Source organism: Spea bombifrons, chromosome 13 (assembly GCF_027358695.1).
Source record: "Spea bombifrons isolate aSpeBom1 chromosome 13, aSpeBom1.2.pri, whole genome shotgun sequence".
NCBI lineage: Eukaryota > Metazoa > Chordata > Amphibia > Anura > Pelobatidae > Spea > Spea bombifrons.
Genome location: NC_071099.1, coordinates 15,446,846 through 15,460,562, shown reverse-complemented (window position 1 = coordinate 15,460,562; position 13,717 = coordinate 15,446,846). Strand labels below are relative to the sequence as shown.

The 13,717-nt window shown below is 42.5% G+C and overlaps 2 protein-coding genes across 4 annotated transcripts in view; one reads left to right on the top strand and one right to left on the bottom strand.

The window, feature by feature from the left end:
- NGFR (nerve growth factor receptor) overlaps positions 1-13,717 on the bottom strand; it is a 133,608-nt gene that overhangs the window by 51,702 nt on the left and 68,189 nt on the right. The gene's annotated exons all lie outside the window — the stretch shown is intronic.
- Positions 4,180-13,013, top strand: SPOP (speckle type BTB/POZ protein). 3 transcript variants are annotated; one of them, XM_053454087.1, is made up of 13 exons: positions 9,092-9,187; positions 9,677-9,745; positions 9,868-9,933; positions 10,049-10,120; positions 10,220-10,329; positions 10,460-10,581; positions 10,731-10,882; positions 10,971-11,098; positions 11,234-11,411; positions 11,578-11,633; positions 11,750-11,872; positions 12,267-12,409; positions 12,589-13,013. In XM_053454087.1, the coding sequence occupies exons 5-13, from the start codon at positions 10,252-10,254 to the stop codon at positions 12,731-12,733; spliced, it is 1,125 nt and encodes a 374-aa protein (XP_053310062.1). In that variant the 5' UTR covers positions 9,092-9,187; positions 9,677-9,745; positions 9,868-9,933; positions 10,049-10,120; positions 10,220-10,251; the 3' UTR covers positions 12,734-13,013. The 3 variants fall into 3 exon arrangements, with proteins under 3 accessions (XP_053310063.1, XP_053310064.1, XP_053310062.1); XM_053454088.1 differs by lacking the exons at positions 9,092-9,187; positions 9,677-9,745; positions 9,868-9,933; positions 10,049-10,120; positions 10,220-10,329 and adding an exon at positions 4,180-4,282; XM_053454089.1 differs by lacking the exons at positions 9,092-9,187; positions 9,677-9,745; positions 9,868-9,933; positions 10,049-10,120; positions 10,220-10,329 and adding an exon at positions 6,980-7,060.

Sequence of the window (13,717 nt, the reverse complement as noted above, 5' to 3'; positions counted from 1 at the left end):
ATTGAACTACAAACAGATTTTTCTGATTACCTTTCTACCACCTCGGTCTCCAGAGAAATAAAAAGGGGGAATCAGTTTATAGCCTAGAATAAATAAAAACATCAAAATCTCTCTGCTGTTTCTTTTCAACGTTTACAACACGGCAACAAAAAAAAAAAAAAAACTAATTAAATAGGATTTTGTGTCTCCCTCATCCCTCCCTAACGACCAGGGATTCTTTAATTAGCGGTGGTTGAAGCTGTGCCTATTTTTCTGGAGAGATGGATGCAATTATAAGAATCTCTCGCGCGCTCTCTAAACTACCATTTTAATAACTGTTCGGCTTCTAATTACGCTCCTAGGTTTAGCGAATTGAAAAACGCAGAATGAAGATTTAAAAAAAAAGAAAAGAAAAAAAAAAAAAAAAAGACGAGAAGGAAAATAATCAGAAGGAGGAGATGATGCGGAATATTAACAAGCTGCGTTGAAAGGGCCAGTCCCACTTAGCGAAGACGGGGAAAAAAAATGATTTTCTTCAACGGTTTACCGAGATAATTGGCAACATGATTAATGAACTGTGAGCGCTTTGCTTGTGTGTGCGTCCTGTGAAAAAAAAAAGAAATAAAATAATCGCATTTGATCTATCAAAGAAGCAAAACACTGAATCTCTCTGATCGGTTGCTGAAGGTGGCCCTTCCTGAACGAATGACGGCATCTCGGGTTCGTTCCCGGGAGCGGCAGAACGGAAGAATAAAGACAACTGTTTAAGCTGTTTAGCGAAAGATTCATTATTGATGTTAATTGATGTTTTGTTTAGAGGGAATCGATAGAAATTGCACAGGAAATGTAAATAATGTTTATAGCGGTACGCAGGGCGCGTTGAGTAATGGTCCTCACAAGCTGTTATGCAGATGTTTCCAGGAGATGTGGGCTTCCTTCAAAGCTATTGTCTTCTACACAAGAGGGCAGATGAGTAGGTCCTAACATCAAGAGGTGTTCTCGAGTGTCTAGATCGTTCTTCACAAAGAACATGTCATTAGAAATGTAACCATCTCTCCCAAGTGCCTCTGTTTAGGAAGGGTAAGTTCATCTTTGGGCGTCAAATCCCTCTGTCCATCTTCTCTGATGTCCCCCTTTCTCGGCGGTCGGACTGCTTGCTGGAGATTAGTGTCTCACAATGTTCTACAAACACCTGGGAATTTCTGTATCAGACAAGGAGACTCCTCAATAATGTCTTAAAAATGTTTGAACATTTCAACGCACACCATGCAGCACACCAGATGCAGCTTATGTTACGTGCCAAAAAGTTGAGTTCCATATACAAGTGATTTAGGGATGCCAAGTTCTCACCACAGAAGTGGTTTGGTTTAGGGACGCTGAGTTCCTTTACAGAAATGGTTAGGGCTATAGAGTTCTCCTACACACGTGGTTTAAGTGTGCCGAGTTCCCCTACATAAGCTTTTTTTCTTTTGTTGTCTGGGGTGTATTTTTGAAATGGTTGGAGCTCAAGGACCACCTTCCTATTTTAGGCCATGTCCAGTTATAAAAAAATATTACTTACATTTAATGTAAAATAATCTTTCAGGAAACTGTTCCTGTCCCTGGTCACTTTCTGTCTTGGTTTACAGATATTGTCCCCACGTAGGCCTTGTATCGTCCCTGAGGGTCACCATAACAGGTCCTGTGATTGTGGTTGAGGTCCATGGAGTGCAGCAAAAAAAAGAAAAACAAATAAAATGTAAAACAAAGGATTCAAACACGTTGATCTGATTTTAAACACAGTGTTGCGCTTGCGATTGTGTAAATGTCTTTGTGTGCATAATCTCCATGTTCGGTGCGTGATATAAATAGGATGTTTGGGTAGTACGCACAGCTGCGTGGATATAACTGTGTGGATTTCTGCTATTTCCCCAGCTGTCACGTACTTACCGCCAATTTCATATATATGAGATATGTCAGTGATTTGAGCTCGGCTGGAAACTAGCATCATCGACGGAGTACCGCGCTCCCGGTGCCCTGCGGCCCTTTGGATGATTAATAAAATAATTTAACCCATAAACTCGCATTCACCTCTGGGACTCTCATAATAGGCTTCAAATATTGCCCGTATTTTTCTTCTTAGGATTAGACCGGTTAGAATGTGGTTCTACTGCGCACAGTGCGAACACAAACACATTTGGAACCGTCGACCCATGGAGCGTTCATATAATGAAACAAATAGAACGTCATTGCCAATCACCCTTACCGTTTTCCAACGGGTTGATCAGTGACGCCAGGCAGTAAAGTGACCTATGGGCAATACAAAACTTGGAGGTTTCAAAGGTTAATGCCATGAAGGAGCACGTCCTAATAGGTTGAGGTTTCAGTACCATGTACAAAGGGAGCTGAACGTTCAGACCCACACAGGAGAATCTAATTGTGGTTACCCGTACTGAAGAGTTTGTGTCGGGAACAAGCAAATCACACCGAAAATGTGCAGGTTAAAGACACAGTCCTACCTGGGATTATACTGGGCCACAGTGGTTATAGGCTAAATTTGCAGAGCCATGTAGGCACTAATGACGGTTTTATGACATGTTTAATTTTTTATACAAAAGAGGAGGCTAACAATCCAGATCAAAGTAGGGTCACTGCCGATAGGAGTCACTACCCAGGGATATGACATCATACCCTGAAGCTTGGGGTCAAATAGAAGACCTCATTGTCAGACATCCCAACTCTCCCAGAAGTTCTGGGAGTCATCCGGTTTTTCGGGGGGAGCAGTGTTCTGGTCCTCCTCTGTGGTGCGTCCTGATGGGTCGCTCTTTGTGCTGAAGACCCAGAGACCAGGACACGTGCTGTGTCAGCTGCTCTCCCGGTTTCTCCAGAGCCCAGCTATCACAGAGGTGTACTAGGGCACAGGTACCCGGGGACACTCTGGTGCCTGTTCATACATGTTTGGTGGCTGGGGGGGGGTTGTGGCGCAGTGGCCGGTGAAGCCACCTCCATGAAATGAATTTTCGCGGGTTGGGATGTCTGCATGCAGATCTCATGGAATGTGCAGCCAGGTGGCTCACAATGGGTCCAAAGCTTCTATAAGCGGCCACATTTTACTCAATGTCCCCCGGAGCTATTCCTCAAATAGAGACCATAGGCGTGCAAAAATAACTGATATCTAAATTTTTGTGTTTTCTGAATAGAAAGGAAAGACCTCTCTGTACAATGGTGGCAAACTGCAGGTCTGACATTGTAACCATGGAGACTAAACGCAAGAAACTTTGAAAGTGATCACTTGCTGTTGCTGTTAATTAATCTGAAGGACAGCAACACGATAAACGTGATAAAATCCTACAGTGAAGTGACCTAGTGTCAGGTATCTCGGCTCCTCTAGGTTATTTTAATATTTCTATGTGGAAACAATGGTTAGCAACGGATCCGGTGAAACGGTACTCTTGATGATTTTAACACAGAGAGTAACATGTGGGGTAAAAGGGATGCAAAGGCGAGGGTAGGATTTGGTGGAGAAAGACCGGACCATGGCGAAGAGTTTTCCAGCCATAGGAGTTGGCCAAAGAGGATTGAGATAGGAGCAAAGCTTAACGAAATTCTACAAGTTAGAAGTTAGTTCTTAGCTATATGGCGATAAAGACAGCCAGGCAAACTTTCAATAGACACTGAAACCCACACCTTTTAGAGAAAAAAACAAGAATTCCTAAAAATGAGGATGTTTATATGCTATTAGCACAGCATAAAGCAAGTGTCGGCGGTTTTAGAGACAATGAAACCTGCAAATGAACTACCTTTCCCCCCTAAAGAATCTTCTCCAAGGTCTCTACAAGCTACGAATCTCACTCACAGTAGAAAAGTCACGGACATTCCAAGTAAGGTGACCCAGAACCATTTAGAAAATAGCAGATGGCCCAAATTTTATGTAGGATTCCTGAGCATCTTCCACTAACTCATTGGTTTGATTCAACATAAAATGGCGTACATGTCTACGCGTATGTACGTGTTTATAATAATCATTAATCGGTCTTTAACGGTGGAAAGCCTGCGACGTCTGCAATAGGGCCTCCGCAGGGACGTAGGAGGGTGGATTACTGGAGTAGAGGAAGGTGAGATGCATCTAAAAGATATATTATGGTACTCAAGAGTGTTTGTATTTCTTGGAAACTGTTTTCTGTCCGGTTTATTAACGTGTGTTTCCCTCTTAGCCCACCACCTCCTCCAGCGGCTGAATAACATCATGGCCAGGATGCCGAGCCCTCCTCCCCCTGCGGAGATGACCACCGGCCCTGTTGCAGAGTCGTGGTGCTATACTCAGGTGAGATACCATAATGAATAATTTTTTAATAGGAAATGGGGAAGGGCTGTAGAGTACGACTTTAACCACCGTATGTATAGTTACCCAAACCCTACATTGGATCATTGTGCATAGTATCCATCCGTTTATTTTAAAACGTACCTCAAGTTCATGGCACAGTTGTTAGGTTAGACTTAAACTGAACACAATGACGTATTTTTGAGGTTTTAGAAAGAATTTGTTAGGACCGTAGAGAATAAACACAAAGGAAGCTTCAGATTCTTGCCCATAGGACGAATCCAGTGTCTATGATCAGAGTTCAGCATAGAAAGAACTATTTATCTGGATTACCAATTCCACGGACTGATGTTGCTTCTGGGAACTAAAAATGATCTCCAGGGCATGCTATCATAGCCGAATATGAAGAACGACTGGCGCAAATGTCATCTCAATCGCATTATCTGACATAAAAATAAAAGGGCTGTGGAGAGGAATTTGCTTTTGAAAAAGAGCATCTAGGGTAGAGACAAAAAGGCACACAGAAGAAAGAAAGGCGAAAAGAGATAAAGAAAAAAAACAGCGCTCCCCCAGGCGTCTATATTTCATCCCTTGTTATCCCTCTTTTCCTTAAGTCCGGGGTGTTTGCTGGGTTTAAGCGTAAGTGTTCTACAACCCAGAAGAAAATGCGACTTGGCCTGTGTATGCAAAATACATTCTTTTTCTAGTAAATTCCTTAGACAATATTAGTGACCTCTTTGAGCAGAGGACGGTACCAAGCCAGCATCAAAAATACAAATGTCTCTTTAAAAAATAACTTTCAAGGGGATTTCCCACCATTTTTTATATGACTAGTATAAGAGTAAACAAATTATAAAAGAGCGTGAAGAACTTGAGGGACAGAAGAGCTGTCGGCCAGTGGACCTTCATCTGTCTGCAACAGCTCGCAGGCGCAGAAGAGCACGCCGCCACCAGGGCTGACTTGTCCATGCGTTGTGTTGGACATGTTTACATGTATGTACCAATGTATAATAACCATTCATCTGTCTGTAACAGTTCGCAGACATCGACGTGGCCGCCGCCATCAACACCAGGGCGTGCTGGCCATTGGCCTACAAGAAGGTGAGATGCATCTAAAGGCTATATTATGATATGTCGGCAGCGGTATACTTCTGTATGCTGTGCGTTGTACATGTTTACACGTATGTACCTGCGTATAATAATCATTTCTCTGTCTGTAACAGGAAACAGCCTCCAGGAGGAGATTGACCACCTCCTAACTGGAGAAGGAGCGGTCCTTCTAGAGGCGGAGTTAGGTAAGATGCTTCTAAAAGATATTTTATGATACATCTGCAGCTTTATACTTTTGTATGTTGGACATGTCTACACGTATGTACGTGTTTATAATAATCATTTATCTGTCTTTAACAGCGCAAAGCCTGCGACGTCTGCAACAGGGCCTCCGCAGGGACGTAGGAGGGTGGATTATTGCAGTAGAGGAAGGTGAGATGCATCTAAAAGATATATTATGGTACTCAAGAGTGTTTGTATTTCTTGGAAACAGTTTTTTGTCTGGTTTATTAACGTGTGTTTCCCTCTTAGCCCACCACCTCCTCCAGCGGCTGAATAACATCATGGCCAGAATCCCTCCCCCTGCGGAGATGACCACCGGCCCTGTTGCAGAGTCGTGGTGCTATACCCAGGTGGGACACCATAATGAATCATTTTTTAATAGGAAATGGGGAAGGGCTGAAGAGTACGACTTTAACCACGGTCCCAGTCTTACAATATGGCTATCCCGGGACATTTGTTTGAAGTCATAACTTTTGTTTTGCTCCAGATCAAAGTCGGCGGCTAAACGATATCATGGCCAGGATGCCGAGCCCTCCTCCCCCTGCGGAGATGACCACCGGCCCTGTTGCAGAGTCGTGGTGTTACACCCAGGTGGGACACCATAATGAATCATTTTTTATCTAGGTTACCAATTCCACGGACCGATGTTGCTTTTGGGAACTAAAAATGATCTCCAGGGCATGCTATCATAGCCGAATATGAAGAACGACTGGCGCAAATGTCATCTCAATCGCATTATCTGACATAAAAATAAAAGGGCTATGGAGAAGAATTTCCTTTTGAAAAAGAGCATCTGGGGTAGAGACAAAAAGGCACACAGCAGAAAGAAAGGTGAAAAGAGATAAAGATTGCTAGGGTTAATATTCAGTTTTGTATGTCGCTAGTATTGTTATTTTTAAATGTTGTATATTGTTAATATTAAGGTTATTAATTAAATTGTATAACTTGTTAGTCAATTTTAAATTTTGTATAATGCTAATAGCATTTCTTTTTCATTTTGTATATTGTTAATCTTGTTTTTAAATTGTATACATTGCTAATATTAGGGTTCAAATGTTGTACATTACTATTTTAATACGATTTCTTAACGTTGTTTACATCGTTGCTTTGACCGTTATTATTAAACTTGCAACCTTCCTCTGTAATAATAATAAAAAATAGATGAAAATTTCTTATGGATCATATTTATTAAACTTTAGTGTCATTTTGACGTAGGAGGGTGGATCATCGGAGTAGAGGAAGGTGAGATGCATCTAAGATATATTATGGTACTCAAGGGTGTTTGTGTTTCTTGAAAACTGTTTTTTGTCCGGTTTATTAACGTGTGTTTCCCTCTTAGCCCACCACCTCTTCCAACGGCTGAACAACATCATGGCCAGAATGCCGAGCCCTCCTCCCCCTGCGGAGATGACCACCGGCCCTGTTGCAGATTCGTGGTGCTACACCCAGGTGAGACACCATAATGAATCATTTTAATTTAATTTATTTCATTTCAGACCAAGGATTGCTTGTCAGGTTTATTAACGTATGTATAGTTACCCAAAGCCTACAGGATCATTGTGCATAGTATCCATCCCTTCAGACTCGTTTTAGACCAACTTTGAGTAGGCTACAATCAGAGAGTGTTGACCATAGTCAACAACAAATGTCAATTAAAAACCGAGCCCTTGGGGTTAATATTCAATTTTGTCCATTGTTAGTATTGTCATTTTAAAATGTTGTATTATTGTTAATATCAAGGTTATTAATGCATCTCAAACATATATTATGGTACTCAAGGGTGTTTGTGTTTCTTGGAAACGGTTTTCTGTCCGGTTTATTAACGTGTGTTTCCCTCTAAGCCCACGACCTCCTCCAACGGCTGAATACCATCATGGCCAGAATGCCGAGCCCTCCTCCCCCTGCGGAGATGAGCACCGGCCCTGTTGCAGAGTCGTGGTGTTATACGCAGGTGGGACACCATAATGATTCATCTTAATACAATTTAGTATTAGTAAAGAAATGACTATAAACATGGTGAGATACCATAATGAATCATGTTTTAATAGGAAACGGGGAATGGCTGCAGGGTACAACTCAACTACTCAACTAGCATGCACCGTTTACCTAAATAATTACAATAACAGTTATTTCTCTTCTCCATGTAGCTTCCCCTTTAGCGGATGAACCCCTACATCAGCATGAGGCTAGCATGAGGCTCCCCATTATGACAGCGTGGTACAGAAAGACGCAGGTAAAGGCTGGTTTTTTTAGCTCCTAAGATATATTAATATAAAAACTACAAATATGATATAAAAACCTGCAACCTGTATGATAACATGTCACCTATGTACGAGTTCCCACCCAAACAATTCTTGATGTATATTATATTATATTGACATTAGGTAAACCGCTAAATGTTAAAACATATCTTTTTTTTCTCTATATTCCAGTTCTGAGTACCACACTATTTAAGAAAAAATGGGTAAGTTCAAATATTTTGCTCCTCGTCTAGATAGCATTTATCGTATCGGGCCAAAGTATCCATTTCTGGATCTTTAAAGAACTTGTCACCTAGCCATGGAGGTTGTCATCATTTATCCTGGACGGTTTCACCGGCGGGTATCGTATCCCACTAACCGATTGTCTCAACCGGCCACCGTTTTTGTCAACAACAAATGTCAATTAAAAACCGAGCCCTTTTTAGGGTTAATATTTAATTTTGTCCGTTGTTAGTATTGTCATTTGAAAATGTTGCATTATTGTTAATATCCAGGCTATTTTCAAACTGCAGAAATTGCTAGGGTTAATATTCAGTTTTGTATGTCGCTAGTATTGTTATTTTTAAATGTTTATTGTTAATATTAAGGTTATTAATTAAATTGTATAACTTGTTAGTCAATTTTAAATTTTGTATAATGCTAATAGTATTTCTTTTTCATTTTGTATATTGTTAATCTTGTTTTTAAATTGTATACATTGCTAATATTAGGGTTCAAATGTTGTACATTACTATTTTAATACGATTTCTTAACGTTGTTTACATCGTTGCTTTGACCGTTATTATTAAACTTGCAACCTTCCTAATAATAAAAATAGATGAAAATTTCTTATGGATTTATTAAACTCATATTGGAAGACGGGTGGGCGACGGTACACAAGCGACCTCCAGACTATACGCGCTCTTAATCAGCAGTAAACAACGGCAAGCTGACGTAGAGTGCGTAAAGGCGTATTTAATTTATGACTATGGCTACAGGGAGATGGAGCCGGAATTTTGTTTCTCGGTGTCAGAGTAACCGAGCTGCAGCGTGTGAAGAGCGGAATCCGTAAGCACAGCGTTAGGGCAAAAATATTTGAGGCGTTGAGGCGGAAACGTACTGGCATGCGCATGCTCATTAAATCCACTGAAGCTGGCTCACGCAATTTACGTTACTCACGCTAGGTGCGCATGCGCCGCGGTCGTACTCGTATAGCTATGCCCCCGTGTGCGCATTCTCAAACCCACGTCTTGAGTCGCGCGTGCGTAGTGCGGCTCTGCAGGCTTCTCTTTTGCCGGATAGTGAACTCCGTGTCCCGTTCCTACTCTACTATATAGTGAGTTGCCCCCCTCAGTGTGTGTTTTACGGGGATTTTAAGCAGCTGGTGGGAGGGGGCGGAACCACACAGGGGAAAAAAAAAACAGGTATCGTTCACTTATTCTAATTTAGGGGCCCCTGGGAGCCTAGGTGGGAGGGGTTACAACCAGGAACTGACATCTGATTAACACAAGGATTGAACACTTCCTGTGCTGGAAAGGGGGCGTTGCTCTTACTGACTGTGGGGTAACAAGTACTCATTGTGTGTTTTGTACAAATGCAAGTATTTTTGTGTTTAGTGTATAGAGCGTGTCATAACCTAACTTCTTAAGCTGTTCCTTCCTGTTATCTTCGTTTGTAAACCCATCAGACCTAAGCCAGCATGTTGCCTCTGATTTTAATGTACACGTGCAGATACATAGGCAGCGGCTGGCTTGTGCATGCGTTGTGTTGGACATGTTTACATGTATGTACCAATGTGTAATAACCATTCATCTGTCTGTAACAGCTCGCAGACACCGACGTGGCCGCCGCCGCCATCAACACCAGGGCGTGCTGGCCATTGGCCTGCAAGAAGGTGAGATGCATCTAAAGGCTATATTATGATATGTCGGCAGCGGTATACTTCTGTATGCTCTGCGTTGTACATGTTTACACGTATGTACCCGCGTATAATAATCATTTCTCTGTCTGTAACAGGAAACAGCCTCCAGGAGGAGATTGACCACCTCGTAACAGGGGGGGTCCTTCTAGAGGCAGAGGAAGGTAAGATGCTTCTAAAAGATATTTTATGATACATCTGCAGCTTTATACTTTTGTATGTTGAACGTGTCTACACGTATGTACGTGTTTATAATAATCATTTATCTGTCTTTAACAGCGCAAAGCCTGCGACGTCTGCAACAGGGCCTCCGCAGGGACGTAGGAGGGTGGATTATTGGAGTAGAGGAAGGTGAGATGCATCTAAAAGATATATTATGGTACTCAAGAGTGTTTGTATTTCTTGGAAACAGTTTTCTGTCTGGTTTATTAACGTGTGTTTCCCTCTTAGCCCACCACCTCCTCCAGCGGCTCAATACTATCATGGCCAGGATGCCGAGCCCTCCTCCCCCTGCGGAGATGACCACCGGCCCTGTTGCAGAGTCATGGTGCTACACTCAGGTGAGATACCATAACTAATCATTTTTTTATGGGGAAGGACTGCAGAGTAAGACTTTAACCACCGTCCCAGTCTTACAATATGGCTATCCTGGGACATCTGTTTGAAGTCATAACTTTTGTTTTGCTCCAGATCAAAGTCGTGAAGTTCTCTTATATGTGGACCATCAATAACTTCAGCTTTTGCCGTGAAGAAATGGGAGAAGTTATAAAGAGCTCAACCTTTTCATCCGGAGCCAATGACAAACTAAAATGGTGAGGACTTGTAACGATGGCTGTGAAGGTGTGCAAGGAGGGCATTGAATGACTAATAAGTGATAGAGCTAATTTTATTATCTATGAATGTGTTTATCAGCAGTCTTCATCCATGTTACTGGGTTAACTCATGTCTCCCTTTCTGACAGGTGCCTTCGCGTGAACCCTAAGGGGCTTGATGAAGAAAGTAAAGATTACTTGTCTCTCTACCTGCTGCTGGTTAGCTGCCCAAAGAGTGAGGTGCGAGCTAAATTCAAGTTTTCTATTCTCAATGCCAAAGGCGAAGAAACCAAAGCCATGGGTAAGTATCCATTTTTTTTTTCTGTGTTCTTCCTTTTCTTTTCATCAAGCCCTCCCTCCAACGCACTCCCTATGTTTCTGGTTTGCAGAGAGTCAGCGCGCCTATCGCTTTGTACAGGGGAAGGACTGGGGCTTCAAAAAATTCATCCGTAGGGACTTCCTGCTCGATGAGGCCAACGGCTTACTTCCCGATGACAAACTGACACTGTTTTGTGAGGTAGGTAGGACAAGGAGTCCTTTACAAGATTTACTTGGCATGAAATCGCTTGTGCCATGTGTTTGTTTAGTGTGCCCACCTGGTTCTGGCCTGAAACAAATGTCTTGAACGCCCCTTCTTCTTGTTCTCCCCTAGGTCAGCGTGGTTCAGGATTCCGTTAACATCTCTGGCCAGAACACCATGAATATGGTCAAAGTTCCTGAATGCCGCCTGGCCGACGAACTCGGAGGACTATGGGAAAACTCCCGTTTCACCGACTGCTGCCTCTGCGTGGCTGGTCAAGAGTTTAAAGCGCACAAAGCCATTCTGGCAGGTTGGTGGCGATTAAAATAAATAAATAAATAAATAAATAAATAAATAAAAATATACAATTATTTCTAGCGTTTCCACTGCTTTGCAGGTCGTTGAATCAATGCCTAAAGCTTGCTGTTACGGTACGTTTAATGTGAAGTTAACTAAATGTATTCTGTCCCACTCAGCCCGATCACCTGTGTTTGGCGCTATGTTTGAACATGAGATGGAAGAGAGTAAAAAAGTAAGTTTCACATTCTCGGGGCTGATAAGTTACCGGGCTATTACTGAAATTTAAGTTCTGTGCCTTTGCTGTCAAAACTAAGCAAACCTGTTTTTTTTTTTTTTTTTGATTTGTAGAACCGCGTCGAGATAAAAGACGTGGAGCCTGATGTGTTCAAAGAAATGATGTGCTTCATCTACACCGGCAAAGCACCTAATCTGGACAAGATGGCGGATGACTTATTGGCGGCTGCCGATAAGGTGAGTGCGGGAGGAAAGCCAGTGTTTGGTTCCCAACAACTTTTTCTTTCGGGTGACAGCCAGGCAAGCTGGTCCGTGCGGGGTTTGCTTCACCAACGGAATCTTGTAGAAAGGAGACAGTTTTTAGATGGTATGCAGTTCAGGATCTTTTTATTGAAGATGAGAGGGGGGTATGTGTAGGGGGAGGCATTTAAAAAGTTTCCTTTTATTCCGGTTAAAGCTGCTCTCTGGTTCACTATAACTCTGTTAAGACACGAATCTGTGTTTTTAATGTTTGTTTTTTTTGTTAGTCCAAAAGGCACCTTTTACTGAGATAACGCTATTCCTCTTGTATTTTATCATGGTGGTTTTAGTATAGATCTCTGTACTCGCTAACATTCCTGTCTACCCGCAGTATGCCCTGGAACGCCTGAAAGTGATGTGTGAGGAAGCTCTCTGCAGCAACCTATCTGTGGAGAACGCAGCAGAGATCCTGATCCTGGCTGATTTACACAGCGCTGACCAGCTGAAGACCCAAGCTGTGGACTTTATCAACTAGTGAGTGTCTTGGGATCGAGTGTATATTCTCATTGTCTGCATGTATGCTATATACTACTCCTTTCACCTTGTGAAGAATGTTCCCTTTTTATAGATGACCAAGTCGGTCCTTCCCCATATTTTTTACTTGTTTCTTGGACTTCTTCATAGTGGTAACCTTTTTATTTTGCTCTTTTCAGCCATGCATCTGACGTTATGGAGACAGCTGGGTGGAAGTCTATGGTTGTTTCCCATCCACATCTGGTAGCAGAAGCATACCGCTCCCTGGCTTCAGCCCAGTGTCCTTTTCTGGGCCCTCCACGCAAACGTCTGAAGCAATCCTAAGAAGTTCCTGCAGGGCCTTCCATCTTTCTCCTGAAGTTGATCATTATTCTTCATCCCACCGTAAGAGACATCTGGTGGTCATTGTAGAAGGAATTGGAGAGTAAACGTGCAGTTGGCGCTACCATTACATCTTGTGCTGCCACCTATGTTTCACCTTAAGTACGGATGGACTTCTTCCTTCTATATCGGAGAAAAGTTGGAATACAAGACCTCCTGCAGAACTATGGATTTTATGGACATATTTCCTGACTTAGACTTACCTAATCACAACTGGTAGCAACAGCTTTCCAGTTCCTGTTTTTTAGTTCACTGTCGTTTTCTGGGTCCTCCATGCAAACGTCTGAACCAATCCTAGAACGATCCTGCAGGACCTTCCATCTTTCTCCTGGAGTCACTCATGATTCATCATCCCATCATAAGAGACATCTGGTGGTCATTGTAGAAGGAATTGGAGAGTACACGTACAGTTGGCGCTACCATTACATCGTGTGCTGCCACCTATATTTCACCTTTCGTACGTATGGACTTCTTCCTTCTATCCCGGAGAAAAGTTGGAATACAAGACCTGCTGCAGAACTATGAATTTTATGGACATGTTTCCTGACTTAGACTTACCTAATCACAACCGGTAGCAGAAGCCTATCAGTTCCAGTTTTCGGTTTATTATACTTTTCTGGGTCCTCCACGCAAACGTCTGAACCAATCCTAAGTAGATCCTGCAGGACCTTCCACCTTTATCCTGGAGTCACTCATGATTCTTCATCCCATCATAAGAGACATCTGGTGGTCATTGTAGAAGAAGGAATTGAAGAGTAAACGTACAGTTGGCGCTACCACTGCTTCGTGTGCTGCCACCTATATTTAACCTTTCGTACGGATGGACTTCTTCCTTCTATCCCAGAGAAAAGTTGGAATATAAGACCTCCTGCAGAACTATGGATTTTATGGACATGTTTCCTGGCTCAGATGTTCCCATCCACGGCT